Here is a 25,311-nt window from a genome sequence, read left to right as displayed (position 1 = left end):
ATTTAAAATACTTGTTTGTTTTTTCTACTTTTTATTTTATTTTAATTTATTTAATTTATTTATTTATTTTATTCATTTTTTTTTTAGTTATTGTGGTTTTTTATTTTTCTTACTTACTTACTTATTTAAAATACTTGTTTGTTTTTTCTACTTTTTATTTTATTTTAATTTATTTAATTAATTAATTTATTTTATTAATTTTTTTAGTTATTGTGTTCTTTTATTTTTCTTACTTACTTACTTATTTAAAATACTTGTTTGTTTTTTCTACTGTCTCTTGTTTGCATTATATCTATGTTGCTGTAATCCTGTAAATTTCTAATTTACTAATAAAGGATTATTATTTTATCTTATCTTAACTTATCTAGGTGAATATTACCTGATGCAATAAGACAATCAATATCAGACCACAAAATACATGACAAACTATTAAATTCCATAAAGAAAACATAATTAGTTTAGTAATTAAAACGCATTATTCTTCATCATAAATCCTGGTAGTGAAGAATCCACGATCACTCATCGGTCAGTGAACGCACCTGCGCGATCACGTGATCCAGAAACCCGGGCGGCCGCACCTTCACTGTTTAAGATGTAAAAAACCCAATAAAACCTTAAATAAGACATAAAAGATGGATTCAGGAGACAACCCCAGCACTGTGAGGTGCAAGCTGTGCGGAGAGGCATTCAGTCTGCCTGGTAGGGACCCACATTAGCTCCATGCTAGCTGTTAGCTAACAGTCCTCCATGCGTCCGCTACCGGGAGCTAGCATGCTAACGCTAGCAGCTAGCATGCTAACTTACGTGTAAGCATGGCCTTTTAAAAGTTTTAAATATCAATAATTTATGCATTTAACGTGTAAAAGTTTAATCAGTTAGTGTTGAACTCGTGATTTAGCTAAAAAAATAACATTGTAAAAAAATATATAAAAAGTTAATGTAATTATTTAATTAAATTAACCCAGAAAAATGTAAATACACCTACTTAGGGCTGGGCAATATATCGGTATTATAATAATATCGTGATAGTCTTTGATTTTGGATATCGTAATGAGGAATTACTGTTATCTTTTCCTGGTTTTAAAGGCTGCATTACACTAAAGTGATGTCATTTTCAATTATTTTTTTTGCTTTACCCACTTATTCCTTATAACCAAATTACTTATGATCATTTATCAAAAATCTCATTGTATACATTTTTTGTAAAAGCACAAATTTTCATTCTTACAATGTCTTAAAATATCAATATCAATGTTTTTGGTCAAGAATACCATAATACCATTAACTTCATACATTTTTTTATTTTCTTTCATGAAATCAAGCAATTTGTGCTTGATTTCCACCCCCTTATATGTGCAGGAATGATTTATGTTGGATTGCAATGTGCTTTTAAGATCAACATTTACACTGATGTTTAATTACCCCTGCTTGTCTTTCTTTTGTATTTTACTTTTTTTAGAGGATGATTTGGACGGGAACCTACCTCGTATGCTTTTATGTGCCCACATATACTGCACGTCCTGTCTGCTGTCCATTCACTGTGACGGAGTCATTAGATGTCCAGAGTGTGAGGTACAGTGGAACTCACTGTTGTAACTATAGAGTGGCATAACTCTCTACTTGCAACAGAATCAAATGATTCATAAAAGATTTGAGATTCACCATACCGAGGTTCGGATTCATATCTTTCAAGAAACGATTTTGAAAAACGTATTTTCCCCCTGTAAAATATACTAGATGTTCCCTCAAATGTTTTCAGAAACACATTTAAGTGAACTGTCTTTAGCTGTAAACTGAGAAAGTTTGCGACCCGGCCGCCAGGTTGAAAATAGTCAATCCAAAACCACCCGTTTGTTGGATGGATTTGGTATGTCTCCACCATTAGAAGCCTTACGCATCACATATCAACCCGTTCTATCAGGCTGTCTTGCCTGTTGTATTGGGGATTGTTTTGTATCAAGTTTAAATTGTAGGAGGGCAATAAAAAAAACAAAGTTGACTCTTTTCAGGTTGAGTCGACGCTCCCTGAAGGAGGCGTGTTCGGCCTGCAGGAAGACAGCAGAATCATTGGCCTCATCTACACTTCTAAAATGAACAAGATGAAAAGGTAAAATTATTTTTAAATGTTAACATGAACCAGACTACTGACACACCTGTAGTTTTACAAATATTTTGGCCTCCTCCTTGTGTAATCATGTTGTATTATACATTACGAAAGAGAATGTTTTTTATATTTGATAACTGCTTTTCTGTCTCTTAAAGGTGTGAAAGATCAAAGAATCGCAAAACGAACAAATTATCACCGACCACAGACTTTAAGGCCAATCATGAGGATGTGGAGCAGGTATGTTACGGCTGGGGAAAGTTGCCATGTTAGTCCATAATGTTAATGTTCAAAGTACACTAATTATCTTATGCCTGCAGTACTGTCAAAGAATAATTGTGACTAATATGTGTCTGTCAGTAACAGTAAGCTACATGCAGAAATGTATCTTACTGAGGAAGAAAGAGAATTCTCTTGAGTGACTTCCTTTTAAAATATTGTGGACATTTATGAATATTTATACATCCCGCTTCCTCGGAATAGCCTTGGTTTCCGTGGAGGAGCTGGAGGATGTTTCTGGGAAAAAGTTTGCCTGGAACACTCTCTTCTTAGATAAAAATCCACATCTGACTGAGAAGTAAGAGTTTATAAAGAGGATATAAATGACATAAATTATTCAGGTTAAAATCTGGTTATGTTTTGATTTTGTTTAGTCTTTGTTGTTTTGAATGCTTTTGATTTTTTTTTTTACTTATGTTTCTTATTCATCTGCATTGTCCACTCTGCTGCTTTAATCCTGCAAATTACCCCGCTGGGGGACTAATGAAAGATTATCTTATCTTATCTTTAGCCAGCTGATGTGGAAAATATTAAGAAGTTGGTGGACGAGGCGTTGGCCCAGGCTGCAGAAAATCTTGCCCTTCTGGACGACATCAATGAGGTGAAAGCTGCACTACATCCATAAATAACTTTACACACTGCAGAAGGATTCCAGATGGTTATCAGTCTCATATTTCAGATTTCTTTTGCCAGTCACATTTGCACACATCTGCCTATTTTTCAGGAATGTGAAGTTTGCAGTCTGGAGCTTTGCTGTCAATTATAGTTCTTAGAAATCGTCAGATCAGACTTTTAAGAAATTGAAATCAGCAAACTTTCTCCTGTGAGTGTGTTGCTGGATTGTTCCATGTCTGTTTCATCTCTGCAGACTCTGACCAACGGTCTGGCAGAACAGGTGAAGAGAGAGAGAGCTCGGCTGGAAATGGAGATCAAGCAAGCTGCAGACAAAGCTTTACATGCTGTTCAAAAGTGGTGAGAAAATAAACTGTTCTCAAATCTGTCGATGTGAAACCTGTGATAAAGAGAGGTCCTTTTTTTGCTTCAGATGTTTTGAAGTGTTTAGAGGTGTGTTTGTATGAGGTTCTTCTCCACAGTCAGTGTTTTTCTACAGTGGATAAAGCAAAGCAGTGTCCTGCTGTGGATGTATTTTAGACACCTAAAATAATCAATATCAGTTTAAGTTTTAGCTATATTTAGGATTTATTCAGCTCTTTACCTTGATGTCTGACAGGAAAGTTATCTATCCTCTCTACAAAGACACCAGACTCCATTGACAAAAACAGTCATTTTACCTAACAGAACACAGGAGTTGCCGTTCTACTGCTGCTTCGATTGGTTAGTTAGGTTGTGTGCTTTGGTGAATCTGAACTAACCCTTTGAAACACCAAAATCACACAATAAAACTAACTAATTAACTGATGGAGGCAGCAGTAGACCAACAACTCCTGTGTTCTGTGAGGTAGAATTTCTGTATTTGTCAATGGAGTCTCGTGTCTTTGTAGAGAGCATAGATAATAGCTTCAGCTCCCCGTCAGAAAAGTAAAGAGGTGAAAATATTCTAAATATAGTGAACACTTAGATACGTCCACAGCAGAACATTGATTTGTTCTCCTGTCTGTTTCTCCAAACTCCATCTACTGTCGGTAAAACACTGACTATGCAGAAGTACCTCATACAACCCCACTTAAAATTCAAACATGTAATTTCTTTGTCAACAGGAAGGATGTTCAGTTGAGTCAGCTGACAAAACTGGAGGCCCGATTCTCCTCCAGCCAAGCAGAGGTGAGCTCTGTCCAGAAGAGGATGAAGGCGCTGGAGATAACCATGCAGATGGCCAGAGAAGTACGACGTGTCCCCTTCCTGGAGCAGTACTGCACCCTGGACAAGGTATGAAATGTTCATTCACATCCCGACAGATACTTCCAAGTAGGCACACAATGCACCGACAGAAATGGTCAGAAACTATAAAACTACCATTAAGTAAATGCTGGTATCTCTTGTACAGATTTTATGTTTTTCCCCGAGATTTTCCCCATTAAAGAAATTGATTTAAGCTTAATTATTTAAAATACTTGTGGCTGCTTTTTTGTCATATTGCTTGTGTGATAGGTTCTGGAGTCGCTGCAGGCTCCTGTGGATAAACAGTCCTACAACATGAAAGACATTACTTTGGGCTCCGGAATGAGGTTTGTCATTTTAAGCCTGATGTTTGTTTCCAGTGTTTCATGTAAGAATGTATGTGCACCACACAAATAAAAAGTACAATACACTAATATATTTTCCTGCTATACGGTACCAAAATAGCAATAAGCAATTGAAATAGTGATGCTCTTGCCATTGTTCATTTTCCCTGACCTGCAGTTTTCTTGGGAGTCTGACAAACATTAAGTGACCTGTACTGTGTGTGTGTGTTGTGTGTGTGTGCGCGTGTGTGTTGTAGCTGTGTTTTCCTGTCAGAATGTCTGAACCAGAGTCTGGCGTTGTCTCTAAAAATGGAAGTCGGCGTCCCGAAGCAGTGAGTCCTTAAATATCTTTAATTAGTTGTGGGTGTTATATTGAATATACCGTATTTTCCGCACTATAAGGCGCACTTAAAAGCCTTTAATTTTCTCAAAAAACGACAGTGCGCCTTATAATCCGGAGCGCCTTATATATGGATTAATTCTGGTTGTGCTTACTGACCTCGAAGCGGTTTTGTGTGGTACACGGCGCTCTGTCAACATGTTTTAGTACGACTTTGGTAAACTACAAAGCCGCACCGCTTGCAGCATTACGGCTACCATAGTCAGGAGCGTCGCGGAGTAATACATACTTCACCATCATATTACAGTGTGTGTGTATAAGGACCCCAACATGGCTCCTGTCAAGAGACACGCTTACGACGCGGACTTCAAACTCAAGGCTGTCAATCACGCAGTAGAACATGGGAATAGAGCAGCTGCGAGAGAATTCAACATTAATGAATCAATGGTAGGAAGTGGAGGAAGTTTGACTGACTGACTGTTTTGTTTCGCTTAATGCGCCTTATAGTCCGGTGCGCCTTATATATGAAAAAAGATCGAAAATAGACCATTCATTGACAGTGCGCCTTATAATCCAGTGCGCCCTATAGTGCGGAAAATACGGTACTCAATGTATTCCGCCTTCTTCTATGTAGGATGTAATAATAATCTTTAATTGAATAACACCATTCATACGGACTATGTAGCTCACAATCTGATACATTTGTAAATTTAAATAAAAAGAAAATCCTTCCTTTTACAAATAAAAATGCAAATAGTAGGAAGAAAGCATGGATTCTGCAACTTTTTTGTTCTTCGGAGGTTAACGGAGGTATGTTAGTTTTACAGTTTGTGCGGTCATCAAACACCTATAACTCATTCTCATAAAAAAAGGAACAGGCTCCACCTAGTGGCAAAAACACATACTACAGCAAATCTTTAAAACATGCATTATCAGTAAATATATTTTTACAATTATTAACTGCAATTAACTGATAAACGATTAATCCTTGACATCCCTAAAAACATGAATATTATAAGTAAATGTTTTAAAATTAACTTTTTAATTGATCTTGATCTTAACTCATGTGGCACCTCCTGCTGCTCCTTTAGGTTGTCCGACTCTCCTCCCAAAGGAAACCAGCAGAGCAGCTCCAGCAGAAAGTCCCTGTGGCAAAGTTCAAAGGGCAAGAACAAAAACTGCCTCTCACCAAAACCGGACCAGGAGAGCCCCGGAGCCCACAGCTCCTCCTCCTCACGAGGCTCCTCTCCGACCCCGGCGCCTCGACGCCGCTCCAACCGCTCTCGCCAGAGTTCAACCTCCGACCCCGGAACTCCGGACGTAATACTTGAGGAGCTTTTAATAGAGGGAAAAGAGAAAGGTTTGTCACATGTTGTAGATTTCTTTATGATAGAAGCAGAAGAGAAGCCTTTTATCTATTTATGTTAAATGCTTTGTATCGTCCTGCAGCTCTCCCACCCACCGGCCCTGAGCTGGCCAATGACAACTGGAGAATCAACAGGAGGAGGAAAAATCAGTCGTTTGGGGACAAGAGAAATGGTAGGAAGACGGTTTTATATCTGTAACCTTATACAAAATGTACCATTAATATAAGACAACATACATTTTAAAGACGGCCCCTTTATTGGTTTTTGCATTGAGCCTTTTTGAATTTGAGCATCTTTTAATAAAACAACGCAGGCAGATACAATAAAAATACAAAAAAAAGACAAAAAAATGAAGTGAATACTTTTTAATTTAGGTATTGACTGATAGTTAACATGCATTGCACAGGATAAATAAATGTCTTTGTGATTATTTTTTACAATCACAAAGTTTTTAGCTTCATATCTTGTAACATTTTTCATCTCGTCAGCTTGAAAGGTGAATCTCAATTACGCCAAAACGCCTAAAATGCGCTAATGTACAACCAGACAGCAAACAACCCATAATACTAGGGATCCCAGATCAAGCTTTGTTGCCCCCGATCAGACCCATTTAATGACGAGTATCTACCGACACAGAGTCCTGATCCTTCTGTTTTCCTGCAAAGTGTAAACTTCAAGTTGATTAAACTTATTAAAATCCATCCAATCCTTCCCTCCTAAATCTTCCTTTTTCTCTCCTATCTCTGCCTATTCCCTTGATTCCTCTTACCCTCACTACCACCTTCCTCCCTCTCTGATTCTCCTGGCTCCTCCCTCCTAAGTCACCCAGTGGGTGGTGGTGAGCCACGTCGTGAATCCGAGTCACTTCTACGTCCGCTACGTGGCCGAGAAGAGGGAGAGCGAGAACCTGTCCAAGAAGATCAACCACTTCTGCTGCAGAGACAGTTGTCGCTTCACCTCCAGTGACACAGTGGAGACCGGTGTGTGTTTGTTGTGTGTGTGTGTGTGTGTGTGTGTGTGTGTGTGTGTGTGTGTGTGTGTGTGTCTGTGTGTGTGTGTCTGTGTGTGTGTGTGTGTGTGTGTGTGTGTGTGTGTTTTTTTGTTCCTGAGAAATGAGGAGAATTTTAAGTTTAAGCTTATTCCATGTAGGGCTGGGTGATAAAACAATGCCAGCAGTGGTTTACATATTTATTGTTTTATTTAGTTTATTACTGTTTTGAATGTAAAGCCATCCTATTATATTATATTATATTATATTATATTATATTATATTATAATAAATCATATTTATTTTATTATAATTTATTATTATTATTATTATTATTATTATTATTATTATATTATTATTATTATTATATTATAAACCATAATTAACCTCCTGGTTTCTTCAGAGTTCTGTCCAAAGGAGAATACTCATAATACTGTAAATTGAGCATTATTAATGTTAATATTAATAATGATAATAAATATGAATCGTGATGATTGACATTGATCAATATTTTAAGAAAAAGATAAAAAATGTGTCCATATCGTCCAGCCCTTTTTTCATATAGCAATAATGGTTAATTATACTGTTAATTGGTTAAATGCAAAGTAAAATAGACAAAAGTTAAATACATTTATCCAGTATGCAATTAATTCATTAAGAATTCTGTAATTATTGGACTAATTACTGCTGACTTCATGTTGTAAATTTGAAAACATGGCTTGATTCCTGTTAATGTTTATTGATTTTGTTTTTCTTCCTTGTGATAATAGACTGACTATTCCTCTCCTTTGTGTTCACTTTCATGATGTCTGAGTTTCCCATCAAATACTATTAAGAATGCATCACTCTTCGTCTCTGGTTGGAGTAAAACCTACTGTTCTCCTTTGTTTTCTCTGCTCGTCTCCAGGCTCCCTGATCTTTGTGAAGTGGAAGGAGGGACTCTGGTGTCGAGCCACTGTGGTCGAAGTCTTTCAGACCCGATGTGTGGATTCTGTAAAAACCTGCTCAGTCAACCAGCTGTCCGGCATCCGAGTCTTTCTCCTGGACTCTGGCGTCGGCAAAAGCCTCACCATACAGAGGTACACAGACAAATGAATACAAAATGAATTAACATGTTCCTGTAGCTGTCCAATCAAGTTAGAGCACTAGATTCATGTCAACTATCGAGCACTGCATCCTTCATGCCACCATCACTTCCTACCGTCCAGCTAAATCTCACACTGCAATTATCATTTTTTTTGTCTGAATTAGGCCTACTAATGAATAAAAAAGCAAAATGCATTGCAGGTGTTGCAGTTCTTTTATTTCTGCACACGTCTAGACCTGATTTAAAAAACATTTGCAAATATTATTATCTAATGTTAATGATTTAAATATTTATCAGCAAAACCCCCAGAGCATCTCAGTATTGCTTCAGTTTAAAGAAATCGTTCCAACAGTGTATTTAAACACCTTTTTCCAGTGAGGAGGAAACCACTGAGTCCTCACTGGAGGCTGTGAATGATCACCTGAGGAAGGTGGGTGAAGGTGTGAAGGTGGAGCTCGGTTACTTTGCTCCTCAGGCCATCAGATGTTCACTCAAGGACCTGGTCCCCTATGATCTGGTAAGACTTGTCAAGTAAATACACTGACATCTGTTTTTGCCACAATAACTCCATTTTTCTTATCTTACAAGGGACACAGGAGAAATGCTGTGATACGATGGCTCTCAAGTTTAATTTCAGAAAACACAAAGCACAAACACAACATGTATGTTGTTCATAATTAAAAACACAACAACCAATAAAAAAGAAATCAGCATTTCATAATTACACAACAGATAATGCAACCTTTGTGAAAAGACAGACTGAACCAAGCAGAACTTGGGACTTATCCAGGTTTAGTGAGTAACATTCATTTCAACTCTGTAAAGGGTGCACAAAAAGGAAAACTGCTGTTTCTTAGCAAATTTGCTTTCATGCACAGCAACTAACTTTTAAGGGACTGAAAAATTCCCTCGAGACAGCGAAAGGGCCTAAAAGATAACAGAGAGGGTTTGTTATTTTGTATAAAAGAAACATTAAGGAATAGTTTGGATGCAGGCATTTTTTTTCTTATTGCAATGCTGATTTATTCATTATCAAGCATACACATTGGAGTCATTTTAATAAGTTTAGTGTTCTTGAAGTGAGCACTGTAAGGCGGTTTAGTCTAGGAAAATAGAAGGATAAGATTGGGAAGCATTATCAGCAGAAATCTTTTATTTAATGTCTCTGATCAGGGACAAAAAAACTGATTGGGACATTGCCAGTTAAAAATAAATAAATAATGTATTGCAGTGTTTTCTCCTAGTTGTCTTTGTGTTGTTAATGTATGTTTTTTTGCAAACCCAGCAGCAGTACAATGTGTTTACGGTTTGTGTGTTTGTTCAGACAAAGGGCTGGAGTAAAGAGGCGCAGCTTGAATTCGTCAGTGTTGTCGGCTCTGCAGCGGTGGAGATGAGACCTTTGGGTCAGGACCGAGACACTCTGCTGGTGGACCTGAGGAAAGCTCCCATGAACCAGTCCAGTGATGTGCCCATCTCCGTCAGAGAGTACCTGGTCTTCATTGAAGTGGCCAGGTGACCAGGAAAACTTGTGGTTATCATATTAGTATTAAATTAATGTATCTGACTCTACTAATACTACCTAACTTTGTCTCTGCTTTTAGGTTTTATTCTCCAGTGAGTTTGGGCAGGAGGCCTCTGCTGTACTACCCTCCGAAATATCCCAAGATCAACACAGAGCTCAATGCTGTGGTGTCACACATCAACAACCCTTCCGACTTCTACATCCAGCTGGTACAGAATATATATATATATATCTCTTGATGATCTCTTAATCTGGCAGCATGTTAACTGACACATGTTTCAGTCTCAAACAAGAACATAAACGATAACCTGAAGAAAAAGATGTACATAATGTTTGGTACGATCGTATATCAATTCTTAAATCCAATTTCCACATACACAATTAGTTTGAAAGACAAATACTACAAAAGATACTATAAATATGAGTCTGATATTTAAATATATATAAATATATATACACACATCATAAATAGTTTGCTCAAACAAGGTTCAGATGCCAGAGATGTAGTTTAGATGAACTGGAAAATAGAAATGATCTAAAGAGAAAATAAAGCAGTTTTTAAGCTTAGTATTTTCTTTGTTTATTGTCACTACATTTTATTTTCTCCCTGGTTCCCGTCTCCCCCACCAGGTCGATAACATGGAGTTCGTGTTGCTCTCTGCGAAGCTAAAGGATTGTTACAATGCGACTACGTTGGCCGGTGAAGACGACCTGAACATCTACTGTCCCGTGATAGAGCAGGCCTGTGTGGCCCGATATGAGGACAAGCTGTGGTACCGAGCTCAGGTCGTAGGTGAGAGTGTGTGCGTGTAACAGGATTGAAGGAATGTCTGTTAAAGTAGCGAGCATTGCTTATTAGTGTAATGCAATATTGATTTAACCTATATACGGTTTGTTAAAGTTTTATCAGAACGTTTTCGACTGTTTGTCATTATTCGCAAGCAGCCGATAACTGTACGATTGCTTTAAAATGTACGTGTGTTTGTGTTCTGATCAGCCTGTGATTTCACAAGTTATTAGAAACTATTTTCTTTGTTAATTTGCTCCAGTCTCTCCTTATTCCTTTTATCTCTGTACGATTATGAAGCATATTTTTAAAAGCTCCAAGGTTTGCACTTATTTTTAGCTTCTAAGATGAGTATTTGTGTCAGTAATTTCTTTCACATTTTGATCCGTCTTTTCCACCTTTATTAGATTTCAAAATGTCATTTATATTTTTAGAATCCCTTCAGTTTAAATTGAGACAATTTTCTATTTCCAAATTTAATTTGCTCTATACTTAAGTTCCAGTCTCTGTAGCAAAACAAATGGTTTGAATGCCTGAAGTGTAGCACACTGAAGTAACTGTGATGTGTGTGTGTGTGTGTGTGTGTGTGTGTGTGTGTGTGTGTGTGTGTGTGTGTGTGTGTGTGTGTGTGTGTGTGTGTGTGTGTGTGTGTGTGTGTGTGTGTGCGTGCGTAAGGTCACCCAGGGGGACGAAAAGTGGAGGTGCAGTACGTTGACTTTGGCAATAAGAAAATCTTGTCAGTCAGCGACTTGAGGAAGATCAAGGATGAGTTCTTCGCACTTCCTTCCAGGGTGAGAACACAACATTTTATCATTTATCACCTGTTATTTAAAAAATTTTAACTTTTGTGATTAGAAAACAACATAATCTAAACCTGCTGTAACTTTGAATAATGAACAATAATATATTTACACTGCATGGTGCAGCTCAACTCGACTCTTATCAACTCTCTTTTGGTACCAGGGACATTTCTAGATTTAGTTTTCCACTGCAGATAGTAACCCTTAAATGTAGGTGGGAATCTTAGATGACTTTTCCACTGCACCATGAGTGGAAAAGAGTCACTTTAACCATGAGTGGAAAAGAGTCACTTTAACCCTCCTAGCTAAATATCCGCAAGAAGAAATCTTGTTTTTCTGTTTTATTCTAATGTTTTTTTTGATACTTTGAGCTGCAATCTGGTTGTTAATTTCATTACAATTCAAAGTGGCCAATTTAAAGTTCCAGTACTATTTCCTCAATACAATTTTCGACTATATTTAAAAAAGATAGTCCTCCAAAAGCCTGTTAACATTACAATATTTGACTTACTTATATATTTATATTTATCACTCTTGAGGAGTGCTGGGTTCAGTCAACAGGAAGTGTCTCTTCTTCTGTCCAGGCGATCCACTGCTGTCTGTCAGATGTGATTCCTCTGGATGGGAAGACCTGGAGTGACGCCTGCAGCAACAGATTCATCAGCCTGGCTCACCAGAAACTGGTCACTATTGTGGCTACAGGTACTGTGTGCATGTGTTGTTGTATTCATGTTATAGAGTAGTAGGGATGGGTATCGTTAGGATCTTATCAATACTAGTATTCTAATCGATAATGTTTAACAGTTTGGTTCCTTATCGATACTATTATCGGTTGTTTTTGATTATATTTTGTGAGAAAAGAAGATAATTATTTAAGAAAAATTATTTTTGTGTGTGAACAAATAGTCTTTCTTGAACAATACAAGAAGTTCTAATATCTTTAAAGTCCATTCTCAGCTAAACAATCATCTCAGTGATGATCTTTCATTGATGATCCTGTTCTTCTGATCAGACTAACGTTAGCTGCAGTGGACGAGGATGGACGGCTGCATTCCAAACAGTAGATCACTGATCATTTGTGCAGACTGATGTTCTGCTTGTTGTCCAGATGTTGTGATAAACTGCTGCTGTTTCCTCCCTTAACTTGTGAGGGTTAACGAGAGTTCTCAGAGTCTACTGGACGAAAATGTTTGATATTGCATCACTTGTTTTTATCACCGTCTTTATTTCCTTCCTTGTACCCCTTCAGGAAAAGTCCCAAAGTCTGAGCCTCTGCCGGTCAAACTGTATGAAAGCGGCCTGAACGGACCGCTGGACAACATAGCTGAGCTGCTGGTCAAAGACGAGCTGGCCTCCTTCAGAGAGGGGTGAGAGTTCAACAATATCAAAGAGTTCAATCACATAACTCATGGTGGCTTTATTCCTCATTAGAACATTTAAATTCATATTTCTACACCATTTAAAGAAGAACTTGTTGCAGTCTGAGGGCTAATATTGTACATGGTGTTGTAAGAGCTTTGTAGTTATTAAATATGGGGAATTAATATCTGATTGGTAATTTAATCATCAGATACTTCATGTTGGGGTATTTGTATCAAAATGGGGAAAAAGGTAGCAAGCAATCCCCACTTTTATTTCAGTATTTCTCAGTTCATCTTTCACTTTGCATTCATCTTATTGTGTTATACTGTCATCTTTATTGTTTATGCTGTGTTCACACCAAAAGCAAAGCAAATATTTCACCTTTCGTTACTCAAGCAAGTTTGACTGCAAATCATTTGTTTGTATTCACTCACTAGACATGCAAGATAAAAGGCGGGGACTTCTACAAACGTTTCATCAACCACGGCAGATATAACAACTATTGCTGCTTTGTACAATTTATGGAAGTCACAGATAGAGGAAAAAACGCTGTAGTGTTGGGGTTCATACTTCAAAATTATGAACCCCAAAACAAACATTTTATTATGATTTTATTGCACTAAACGGATAAAAAGGATGCCAAAATACCTACATGATGATTCTGATTTGTAAAAAAGTCTGAATTCATGCTTTGTTAGGTCTGTTCACAAGACTACAAACAAACAACTGTTAAAATGCTTGTTTTCTTAATGGAGTTTTGATCGATCAGCACATGGCTATACTTTCTCCACCAATCCCTCCCTCCCTCCTGCAGACTTGAGTCAACAGATGCTGGTAATGAGTCTGCCATATGGGACCCTCCACTGGAGCTCGGTTTGTCCGCGGAGGACCTTGGTGCTCCGGACCAAAACGCCTCCGGAGAGCAGAGCGAGGAGTTTCAGCCTCAACTGAAGCTCCCCGATCAACTCAAAGACCTGAAAGTCAGAGTCAGCCACGTGAACTCCCCGGGCAGCTTCTACGTACAGTTCACCCAGAACGACTCTCAGCTCAAAAGGTCGGCACTTTAACAAGCAAAACATGATTTTAAAATGACTTAAAATCAATTAGATCTTGGTTGAGAAAAAAAGCTGTTTTGATTTGAATCATATATATATATATATACTACCAAACTTCATATATACATCAGAACAGGGTCTACAAACTAACCGTTGACTACAGATTGGATCTAAAGTAACTATTTCTGTGACTTCCGGTTTATTCTTATTTAGAAAAATGCTTTGAACTTTCCAACTTGACCACAGTTTCCTGCCACTGATGCCCAATCTCGTCCACTTGGCCTTATACCTCGCTGTGTCTTTCAGGATGTGTGAGCTGGTGAAGAAGGAGTGTGCTCTCATGGAGCCAGAAGAAGTGGTGTGGAAGGCAGACATGTACTGTGCTGCTCACATCAACGGGGTCTGGGAGAGAGGACAGATCTGCTCCTACGTCTCATCCAGAGACATTGCAGAGGTATAAAAACTGACGTGTTTGTCTTCTGTTACATCTTTTTAATCCCCATTTTACTGCAACATACAGACATTAAATTCAAACAGTCAGGGTTTTGATGTTTGATCCGTTGCACCACTAGTCTTCAAGGTTGTTTTGAATTGAAAACAGCGACCTTGTCTCTCTGCTGGCTGGTACCAGGTGATGCGCTGTGACCATGGCAACAAGATGGAGCTCCACGTCAGCAACCTGAGGCCTTTGCCGTCCTCCTTGACGGGCTCTCTGGCACTGGAGTGCACTCTGACTGACATCAGGTCACACACACACACACACACACACACACACACACACACACACACACACACACACACACACACACTGCATTCAGTCATGCATTAAGACACGCAGTTTGTATACATCCAAAATAAAGAACCACCCTCAGAGTGGCTTTGTGGTCTGATCTAAATATTAAATAGCTGTGGGTTTTGAAGATTGATTTAGTACTGTACTTCATCATAAAAGCATTCTCATAATTTTAAGACTCATTTAAATGGACTTTATTTACAGCAAACACTTTATAACAGTAGCTGGTTGGAGTGTTGGAGCTGGGCAATATATTAATGTTATAATAATACTGTTTTATTTGGATATTGTAATATGGTACAAGTTTAGTCTTTTCCTTGTTTTAATGGCTGCATTACAGTAAAGTAAAGTATTTTTCTGAACCGGTATTAAAAACGGTGTGATATCAACCACCAGCGACTCCCGAGTGGAACATAAGTAGATTGATAGAGCCGATGAATGAGAATGGAGCGACTCCAATCACTTGCGGCGCAAGCTGGTTGGTCAACCAGCAAAATACACTTATCAAGAAGAAGAAAGAGAGTGAATCGGCGTCATAAACAAACAGAACTCTTCCTACTTCTATTGAAATTTGATCTCCTTCATGTTGCCTCGGCTCACTTCTTGTCAGACACTAAGGGCTTCTTTTATAAACAAACATAATATTATGTTAATCATGTTGTATATTTTCCTATTACTAATGCTTTTCACGCCGTCGACACAGGTTGCTGATTTTTTTTATTAATTTGCCAGAATGTGTCGTCCAAATAAATCCAAAATCCAAAAATCAACCCAACTCATATCCCCTTCTTCCTCAGTCTTTCATGGTTCCCGTTTTTCTTCTCCTTGACTTCTTCTTCCTCTCTCGTTTCTCTCTTTCAGACCGGCGGGAGGACGATCCACCTGGACGGCGACAGCCTGCGACTTGATCTCTTACTACCTCACCGGAGCCTCGGCTGTTCTGACCATCAAGGTCTACCTCTGCTCACCGTGGCCCCATTTCTTTCTCCTTTTCTTTTTGATAAAACTTCCTCTATCTACATATAGTACAGATATACTTCTTTGTTGCCACACCACCTAGTTTCACTCAGTTCCTTTCTTGTTGTCCAGGAGCTGACAGATGAGCGTCCGGTACCCGTCACTCTGTTCTGCTCCAACAAGATGGGACAGTTCATCAGCATTGCAGACTTTCTGGCCAGCGAAGGTCTCGCCCTCAGGGAGAGAAAACCAAGGTCTGTGTGTGTACCACATGCATGGAAGTGTGTGTGATTATTAGGATTTATAGGTCTTAAATAACATGAGCAATAATATATAACAACGAAGGGTGCTTTTCTGCTCCGAGTTGAATTATTCTCAGCTCTGAGTACCATATATGGACTTTAGAGGAGTGACGTAGAGACGCCGTATACGTCACTGGTGTCGACCTGTCAATCAGTGTGTAGCCCCGCCCTAAAGCATCCCCTGCTTTATGGTCTGTTTGACTCTAAATGGAGCATCATTTACTAAATGAACATCATGCTGTATTGAAGAAGACTTGAAACTAGAGATTGAGACCATAAACTCATGTTTACAATGTTTACTGAGGGAATAAATCAAGAGAGAAGTAGAGTCATTTTCTCATAGACTTCTATACAGCCAGAGGAGTCGCCCCCTGGTGGACAGCAGAGAGAATGCAGCTTTAACACATGAAGCTTTGGCTTCACTTTTCAGAACCTGAGGTTGCCTCCTGGCTAAAACCACTCTGTCTGATCAGAGCCTTACTGTGTGTTTGTTCCTCTTGCAGAGACGCTGCCATTCAAAAATCCAAAGAAACTGATGCTCAGTCTCCAGTGAGCGAGACCCAGACTGACGGTCCTGATGGCGAGAAAAAACAAACTCCCACAGCTCCTTCTGTCCCTCCTTCCCCCTCCACAGCCTCCCTCGTCTCCACTCCAAAACCAGCCTCCCGCACCATCTTGTCTGCGGAGAAGGTGATTTCACACAAACTCTGGGCAAGAAACCATTTGGTGACTTGGAACATTTAGTAAAGTTCATTACAATGTTTAGTGCGTTCAACAGCGTTGAGCGTTATACAACAGCGTTATATCACAAATACTTTCGTACTTTATGAACTGTCAAGACTTCTCAGATCATCAGAAAAAGACATTTTCCTACTTACTTTATTCTCAACTAAACATGGAGAAGCAGATTTCAGTTTTTATTCACCACATATTAGGAACAAACTCCCAGAAAACTGCTCCAACTCTTAGTTCTTTTGAATTGAGGTTTAAGTCTTTTCTGTTTGCCTCTGCTATTTATTAAACTAAATTTGGTACTTTTTAATTAATGTCTATCATTTTATTCTCCTGTTTTATCAGTCTCATTCTGTGCTTTTTATCTTATGGTCTATATACATGTTTCTTTTTATATTTCCCTGAGCTTTTTTTATATGTTGTCGTAATGCCTTTTATGTCTTATGTAAAGCACCTTGAAAGGCCTTCTTAGGAGGGGCCATACAAATAAACTTGCCTTTTAAAAGATTTAGGCATTTGAGGGACATTTTCTATAACAAAAATTAGGTAAAATATAAAAAACTGTTCACAAATAAATGTGTAACAAACAAATCCCAATCTACTATTTATATCAATATTTCTCATATTTTTTGCGTGTGTGCGCAGGTGAAGACTGGGTCGTACCTTCCTCCAGAGCTGCCGTGTCTCGGTCACATCCAGATAAGCGTCTCTGCCATCGGAGAGGACGGACTCATTTACACCAGGACACAGAACGCAGGTTCACATCAGAGCAAATCCTCACAACTCATTATTCTGAGATCTTTTTTTCAATACAACCTAGTAGAAAGAAAAAAGATGTATACAGACGGAGCTATTATATGTTTTAAACGTACAATGATAAGGTATTCCCTAGAATGTGTCTTGTATTTGATAGAAATTGGGCCAGACAGACTTTTATCTGTTCTTTAATCCTCTGAACCACACGTAGTTTCAGGGCGTTCTTTGTTGCTGTCACATTTTTCTCTCTGCGGTCTTGATTTTCACTGAAATATAAAAGTCCTGCATCTCCATGGAAACAGAACAACCATTGGCTTAAAAAAAAGGGGGAACTCAAACATGTCTTTTGTGCAGAATAACACAGTTATAATGACATAACTCATAAAAAAAGACAAAAAAAAGAAAGTTGAATTTCTTTGATAATTTCTTTTGCAAAAAATTGAAAACGATGGAGTCTATATATCCAACATTTTACCAAGTGTCCACAAGTGTTCCCAATGTTGGAAAACAACATGGAGACTCCACGTGCTATACATTTTGATATATTTACATTTTACAACCTCTTCTCAATACACTTTGTATAGTTTCACTGAGGAGCTCAGAATTTAATCTTTTTTACAGAATCTGGTTCAAACAAAAGGTTTATTTGGGGTGAAATTTTAAATAGGACATGTAGAATAAAATATTTTTGATGAATAATCACAATTTTAAGCTTAGTTTCGGTTTCTTTTTCTGACGGAAGTGTTCGTCATACATGGTGTGTTTAAGGACCGTCGGAAAGATACAAATTTGTCAATTATGAAAGTTTTAAAACTGTAATTTTGGCAATTGATTTTAAAGAAAACGTGCTTTTCCATTTCTCTGGCAGGATTTGCAGTTCAAAGTGTTAATCATTGTCTGTGTCACAGAAGATCTTTCATATCTTGTTTCTGTGAGTCAGAGTGCCAGCATGAGCAGCTCAGGGAGAGGATCCAGCAGAGCATGAAGACTTTACCCAAACAGAAGCCCTACACCTGGAAGTCTGTTCAGGGCTGTGCCGTCATCGGACCCGACATGCTGTGGTATCGAGGTCATCTGCTGGAGGTGCTGGGAGGACACGTTAAGGTCAGCAAGACACAAACAAACACATCCTCCATGAGTCAATGTGAAGAAAGCGTTCATAAACTATATTCAACAGCCAATAATGATTAAACAGCACGGACACATTTGTATTTATATATATGTTACTTTTGAAAAGAGCAAAGTCAGTAAAGAGTGTGGTTAGGTGTGTTTAGGTAATAAAGTTAATTTTCTTTTAGCAATCGATGGACTTCTGTTAAATGGTGACAGTTACTTCAGCACCTGACACTCATCTAAGACTTGCTCAAAGAATCAATCAAACAATATGCCTAAAATCACTAAATACTCACTATTATTTATTTTCTTCAATAAAAAATATGTTACTCAAAGCTCAGTTTAGTGCACCTGCAGAGCCGCTACCCTGCAGATACTTAATATCCCTGCTTTAGTCTCATGATTTATCCACCTTTTAATACCTTTGTTCATCATTGTGATGTGAAAACATCCTCACTATCATTTATAGTCAAAAAGATCTCCTCACCTTCTATCAACCTTCTCTACTTCCACCACAGTTTAGTTATATTGCGGTTCATTTGAGACAAGGCTTGGTAAAATCTTACAGACTTGCTGTGATTGGACTCTTTTCCACTGATGACACAAGTCATGGACTTTTAGGGGACAACCCTATCAAAAACAAATATCTATATCTACTTTTGGCACAAAATTATAATAATTTATTACTTTTATTCAGTAGTTACACCAATCAACGGTGTAATTATCTTCAATATGTCACAATGACTAACACCTGATATGCAAAACTACATTAATTAGGCAAATTATAAGCCTTTGATTGTTGCTACAGAAATAAAATCCTTTTATGTTTTGGTAAATAAAGTGTGTGTGTGTGTGTGTGTGTGTGTGTGTGTGTGTGTGTGTGTGTGTGTGTGTGTGTGTGTGTGTGTGTGTGTGTGTGTGTGTGTGTGTGTGTGTGTGTGTGTGTGTGTGTGTGTGTGTGTGTGTGTGTGTGTGTGAGACCAGGTACAATACGTGGACTACGGTCTGGTGGAGAACATCCCGGTGGTCCACGTGTACCCGATGCTGCTGTGTGACGACGTCCCTCAGCTCTGTATGCCCTGCCAGCTGCACAGCATCAACCCGGTAAGAGTCTGCTGGTTGGTATATCTTTTAAAAAAACAAAACAGTTGTTTGGTATTTATATATTTGTATTTATTAGAGTGATCTCCTCTCTGTCTCCTCAGGTTGGTGGGAGGTGGCAGCGGGATGCGGTGGCCTTGCTGAAGGAGGTGTTGCTGAACCGCTGTGTGGACATGACAGTCACGGTAGAGAAACACTGGATACTTTGTAATGGTGTCACTCCTGGATGCATTAACTGTAGTAGTAGTCGTAGTAATAATAGTAGTAGTAGTAGTAGTAGTAGTAGTCGTAGTAGTAGTAGTAGTAGTAGTAACTACCTGTAATTAGTTGAGCCTGGTTTATAGTCGTAGTAGTAGTAGTAGTAGTAGTAGTAGTAGTAAACTACCTGATTAGTTGAGCCTGGTTTATAAACAAAAACAACCTTTTTGCAAAAGTTGCAGCGGTGCTTTGGTTTTGCATCTCTGAATTTTTGTAACTAGCTCGGAGCTTTTCAGACATGATTGTCATATATTGTTCACGAATGTTATCGTGTCTGTGGATTTATATTACTTTTTAGATGCTTTAGAAACAGGAAGTCTTAAAAATCGAATATTTTGCAGCCAAATCAAACAGTTTACAGGATATTCAACCTTTGTTTCTTTACAATACATTTACTACTTGACTTCTTTCTTTACGGGTCTTTTATACAGGTAATAAAGTAGTGAATATGATATATGAGTTAACAGATTATTACACTTCCTTCTCTTTATTGTTGAGTTTACTTTATGGCTTTTTGCCGGTTACACTGGTTGTTTTTTTGATTCTTCACTGTTCTTTTTGTTTGTACGTTCTGTGGCATTTCAGAGAATAATGCAACGAAAAGTGTGTTGAGCATAAACGAAAGTATAAACAAAGTTTAAAGTGTGTGTGTGTGTGTGTGTGTGTGTGTGTGTGTGTGTGTGTGTGTTTGGTAGGAGCTGCCGACCGACCCGAGGAGACCCCTCACCGTTGAGCTCTTCCTGGACGGGCTGAGCCTCAGCAGGATCCTGTGTCACCATGAACATGCCTCCATGGACCGGACCGGCGCCGCACAGAAGGTTCTGTCTGTGTTGGTTTAATGTTTCACAGATGAAGCAGCGCTGCTACAGTTCACTAATAAAGATGTGTGTTTCTCTGCAGGAGCCCTCAGTGATGTCTCCGGCCCTCCTCCTGGATGACTGGGACATTGACATTAAGGTGTCGTTGTTAGAATGAAGACCTGAGAACTGACTTTAACAGCAGCCACAATCCACCTACATTCCTTCAACTACATTTACAGTTCTTGCTTTATTTATGACATTATGAAGTAAATTCTGTTTAAATCCAGTGTGTCCTGTGCAGCGTTGCCAACTCTTTTCCAATGAAAGTAGCCATCACTAGCTCCAAAAGTCGATAAACGCCATACGCTAATTTGCATATTGATGACATCATTGTGCAGCAACTTGCATAAAGCTTAGTGGTTGTTTCTGGACCTCTGCTTTTGGAAGGAGAGCCGTGGATTTAGATGAATAGTGAGAATCAGCAGCGGTAATCTCAGTGATTTACCGGGATGAACTATGTGTGAAAGAGGCCTTGATGCAGACTCTCTGTCTCCAGGATCTGAGGGGCCCCGAGGAGCCGATGCTGGGGCCCTTCATCTACCCGAACCTGCCTGAGAAGGGAGAGCGGTTTCAAGTCAGGGTCAAGCACCTGTGGACCCCCAACGAGGTGATTAAAACATTATCTATTTAGTTATGAAGTAAGCGAGTAAACACTCAGAAGAGGAAAGATGTGAGTAGAAAAAGAAAACGCTCAATTTCTGATCCTTGTTTTCTAAAGTAAGTCATTAAGTCATTAATGAATGAAGATAATCTGCTGTTATAACTGATGATGAATGTTCTGTCTGTGTCCTGCAGCTGTTCCTGTGGCCGTTAGAGGGATCATCTGATGTGGAGGTGGACGGAGAGACTCTGGATGAAGCTCTGACTCGTATCAATGCAAACATCACCGCTCTGCAGCGACTCACTAACTTCCATCACGGTAACGTTTCTCATCATTCCACTGCATGCGTTTGGAAAAAAAACATCAAATCTGCATCATCTGGTCATTAATTTATACAAAAATGTGACAAACATTAAATTCAGTTGAATTGTACGTACATCTTTTAACTTAAATGTTCAGATGAAAGTCCTACGGTGATCAAAACATCCCCAGTGTTACATAAAGAGTTGGTTTGGAGTCAGAGTGCTGGGGTTTAGCTTTTAATCAGATGTTCTAGTGACCTTGCACCTCTAAGTAATGTGGATAAAATGGATATATATTAAAATTAATATTGAAAAGTAAAGTACAGTATAATGTTAAGAAGCACGAACTAAATGTAACCAGAAAGAGAATTTGTTCATGTCCAGTACATGAGGATGTCCCACAGTCAAATATTAAAATATAGTAAATAAAGTATTATAAAGTTTATTAATACACAAAACCAGCTTTATAAAGTGCTTTAGAGAAAAAACATAAAAATTAAATACAGCTGTCAATTAAGCAAAAGGTACACCCTGGACATCGCCAGCCTATGACATATAGAGACAGACAACCATTCACACTCACATTATAAAGTGCTTTAGAGAAAAAACATAAAACACAAGAATTACCAATAATGTTTTAATAACCAGGCAAGCAAAATGAAGAGTTATATTCATTAAAGAAAGTTGATGTAATAGGATAAAGTCATTTAATCCTAAGAATCACTTAATTCAAGTTGAGGATTTTGTTCAAGGATTTATTAATTATTTAATAAAAAAAGTGATGAAGAGTGATGATGTCATAAAATATAACGACAGACACTCAAAACTTCATTCAAAAACCTCAGTAAAAGCTTAAATTGTAAAAAAATATATATATTATAATAATAAAAATAAATCTAAAAATGAAAGGAGATACATTAAGAAAGATCTTTACTAAACAGCAGCAGGCGATCTCTAGAGTCCCAGACTCAGTGAGTTCAGTGAGCTGGACCGACTTCCTGCTCGTGGTTTTCAGGCGCTCCGTGTCTGGCAGAGTACAGCGATGGGAAGTTCTACCGAGCCAGTCTGATCAGGTTCAGCAGCGTGGAGCCCGTCATGGTCCTGGTCCAACACGTGGACTTCGGCTCTGACGACACGCTGCCCTCCAGCAGGTAAGAAGCTCTCTGCAGCAGGACCGCTATGTTCATTTATCAACTGCCATTAAAAAGCCCTTGAATGTCACATGTTGTTCTGATGTGATGTCACTTCCTGTCAGGCTGCGTCAGATGCCGGCCGAGCTGCTCCGGTTCCCCTCCCAGGCGCTGAAGGTCAAAGTGGCCGGCTTCAAGGCTCCGAGAGCGAGCAGACAGGAAGACGTGCTGCCGTACAGCCCAGGCTGGAGCGTGAAGGCCGCCATGGACATGATCGACATGCTGCACGGGAACATCACCGCCTCGGTCCTGGTGAGACACACAACTTCAGTGTGAATATTCATTAGGACTATTATATGTACTTTTATTTATTTTCAGAGATCCAAGTTAATCTGAGAGGATCCACAACTGTGACCAAAACAATACCAATTATTGAGTTTTTATGATTTTAGAGGCAAAGATATATATATTTTTTATATATATATTATTTATATATATATTTATTTATTTATATATACTATATATAAAAATCGTCCAATGGATGTTCAAAATGAAAATATGTCAGACATTTTGAGCCCTTTTATGAACACTTTCCGTAAGTCAGCAGAATTTGCCCCAGAGAATTACCCACAATTCATAGCATTGTGACATCGAACATGAGGTTTCCATGTGAAGCTCCGAGGCATATAAAGATGTAAAAAGGTGAGATGGTACATTAAAATCACATGCAATCAGGAAAATGCAAGCAGAGATTATATTACACATCTGGTTTATTCATCAACCAGATGTTTAAATATTCTTATTGAAGCTGTTTTGAGAAAAACGAGTAAATAGATTATTTTACCAAAAAAACCTTGCTCGTAAAGCGAGAGCCTGGATTTGGGACTGAGAGAGTCCCTGAATGAGAGTGAAGTTCCTCCAATATTCACTTCTAAGCTTGTTTTTCAGCTGCCAATAAATGCTGAATATTTAGCATAAGGTGTTTTTAAGATCTCTGGTTTTAGTTGGCTTTAAATCAAACACGTTGCCATAGTTACGCAGTTTTCCTCTAGACTTAACGGTGCAGTCCAGAAGGTGTTCTTCTCGGTATCAAACTGCCGTCATGTGTTTTCTTTTCTTCCCGTTCAGGCTCGTGACCCGGTGCTCACGGTGCTGCTCTACAACGAGGATGACGAGCTGGTCCACCTTCCTCTGGTGAGCAGCGGACTGGCTGAGTTTGAGTGAAGCCGAGTGGAGACGATCTCCTCGACACAGTTCAGTTCATGTGAGTTTCTACAGCGTCTCTGAGTCTGATTTGTTCTAGTCCATATATAGCTGCTGAACAATAAGTATAATCTCTCCAAAAACATCTATTTGTAGAATTAGATTCCAGGTAATTATGATTTCCTTTTTATACACTGAATGATTGATCAGTTAAAGGGAAAATTTGCCACCTTTTTATCTGGATGTTGGATCAGTGCTGATGGTAAATGTAGTCCACTAAAGAAAGAACTCACTCAGTTCCTGCTCTGTTATCTGAGAATGCAGAGAAGTTTCCCTTTCACACCAAACTACAAAATAAAACTCAACGAACACAACCACTCCTCCAACAATCACCGACTCTGGTTTGGTTGAAATAAGTCCTTAATCCCATGATGCTCCATTTAGAGTCAAACAGACCATAAAGCAGGGGATGCTTTAGGGCGGGGCTACACACTGATTGACAGGTCGACACCAGAGACGTATGTGTCCCTACCTCACTTCCTGTTCACTGGTTGCAAAAAACCAACATGGCCGTAATTCAAGATGGTGACAGTAAAATCATTTTTCACACTAAATCCCAAACTCAGATAAGGTTAAAAAAAGCAAATTTTCCCTTTAATAAAAGATGCAAAGATGAGATGCTAAACATGGAGCGTCTCCTCATGAACTCCTCTCCTCCTCTGCAGGTTTCCTCTGACGTCCTGCTTTGTTTACATCTTCATTTCACTCATTTGTGTTTTTTGAACGGCTCTTTTTAGTTTTTACATGTTGCAGAAAATGCACAAATTCACAGTGAATCCTGTGCAGCAGTGCTTTTATTTAAAGTTTGGATCGCTGTGTGTTGACATGGCACTTTGTTTTCTGCTGTTTGACTCCTGTGAATAATGAAGGTGCAGATTAAACCTTTCTAATCTAAGTCCAACCTTTCTGCTGTGGTTTCTTTATAGATAATAAAATAATATACAGTTACACCTCAACAACAAAGATTCTAAAAAAAAAACAACCTGAAATTTTTATTTTACAAAAACATATACAATAAGCTAAGAAAATAAATATATATTTAACATTTTTACAAATTAAAATAGTTGTAAACAAACACTTAAAACCACTTCACACACACTGAAACGTTTCTTTATCCCCAGGCCTTCACTGAAAATGTAAACAATGTGTGTTATTGTTTAAATATTAAGATTTCTAAAAGACATCTGGAGTTCCTGTTCACAGTTAATAAATACAAAATAATAATTTAAATGCTATTAAAAAGGCTTCTGACTTCCAGCTCATCTCCTC

At 38.5% G+C, this 25,311-nt stretch overlaps 1 protein-coding gene across 2 annotated transcripts; it reads left to right on the top strand.

Annotated features, from left to right (window-relative positions):
* Window positions 1-535: 535 nt before the first annotated feature.
* rnf17 (ring finger protein 17) lies at window positions 536-25,304 on the top strand. 2 transcript variants are annotated; one of them, XM_054615084.1, is made up of 38 exons: window positions 536-699; window positions 1,460-1,572; window positions 2,010-2,107; window positions 2,263-2,344; window positions 2,895-2,984; window positions 3,252-3,355; window positions 4,102-4,270; window positions 4,493-4,569; window positions 4,824-4,898; window positions 5,998-6,266; window positions 6,356-6,445; window positions 7,095-7,253; window positions 8,169-8,340; window positions 8,724-8,865; window positions 9,673-9,860; window positions 9,950-10,079; window positions 10,501-10,663; window positions 11,333-11,448; window positions 12,042-12,159; window positions 12,707-12,824; window positions 13,634-13,873; window positions 14,181-14,328; window positions 14,506-14,618; window positions 15,529-15,619; window positions 15,757-15,878; window positions 16,430-16,616; window positions 17,304-17,415; window positions 18,355-18,518; window positions 19,512-19,631; window positions 19,733-19,813; window positions 20,582-20,704; window positions 20,787-20,843; window positions 21,243-21,353; window positions 21,542-21,665; window positions 22,665-22,800; window positions 22,905-23,091; window positions 23,908-24,043; window positions 24,708-25,304. In XM_054615084.1, the coding sequence occupies exons 1-37, from the start codon at window positions 633-635 to the stop codon at window positions 24,001-24,003; spliced, it is 4,752 nt and encodes a 1,583-aa protein (XP_054471059.1). In that variant the 5' UTR covers window positions 536-632; the 3' UTR covers window positions 24,004-24,043; window positions 24,708-25,304. The 2 variants fall into 2 exon arrangements, with proteins under 2 accessions (XP_054471059.1, XP_054471060.1); XM_054615085.1 differs by lacking the exon at window positions 1,460-1,572 and having other exon boundaries at window positions 628-699.
* Window positions 25,305-25,311: the final 7 nt, after the last annotated feature.

This window comes from Anoplopoma fimbria, chromosome 16 (assembly GCF_027596085.1).
Source record: "Anoplopoma fimbria isolate UVic2021 breed Golden Eagle Sablefish chromosome 16, Afim_UVic_2022, whole genome shotgun sequence".
In the NCBI taxonomy this organism is placed as follows: Eukaryota; Metazoa; Chordata; class Actinopteri; order Perciformes; family Anoplopomatidae; genus Anoplopoma; species Anoplopoma fimbria.
This window is presented reverse-complemented; position numbering and strand designations above follow the sequence as displayed.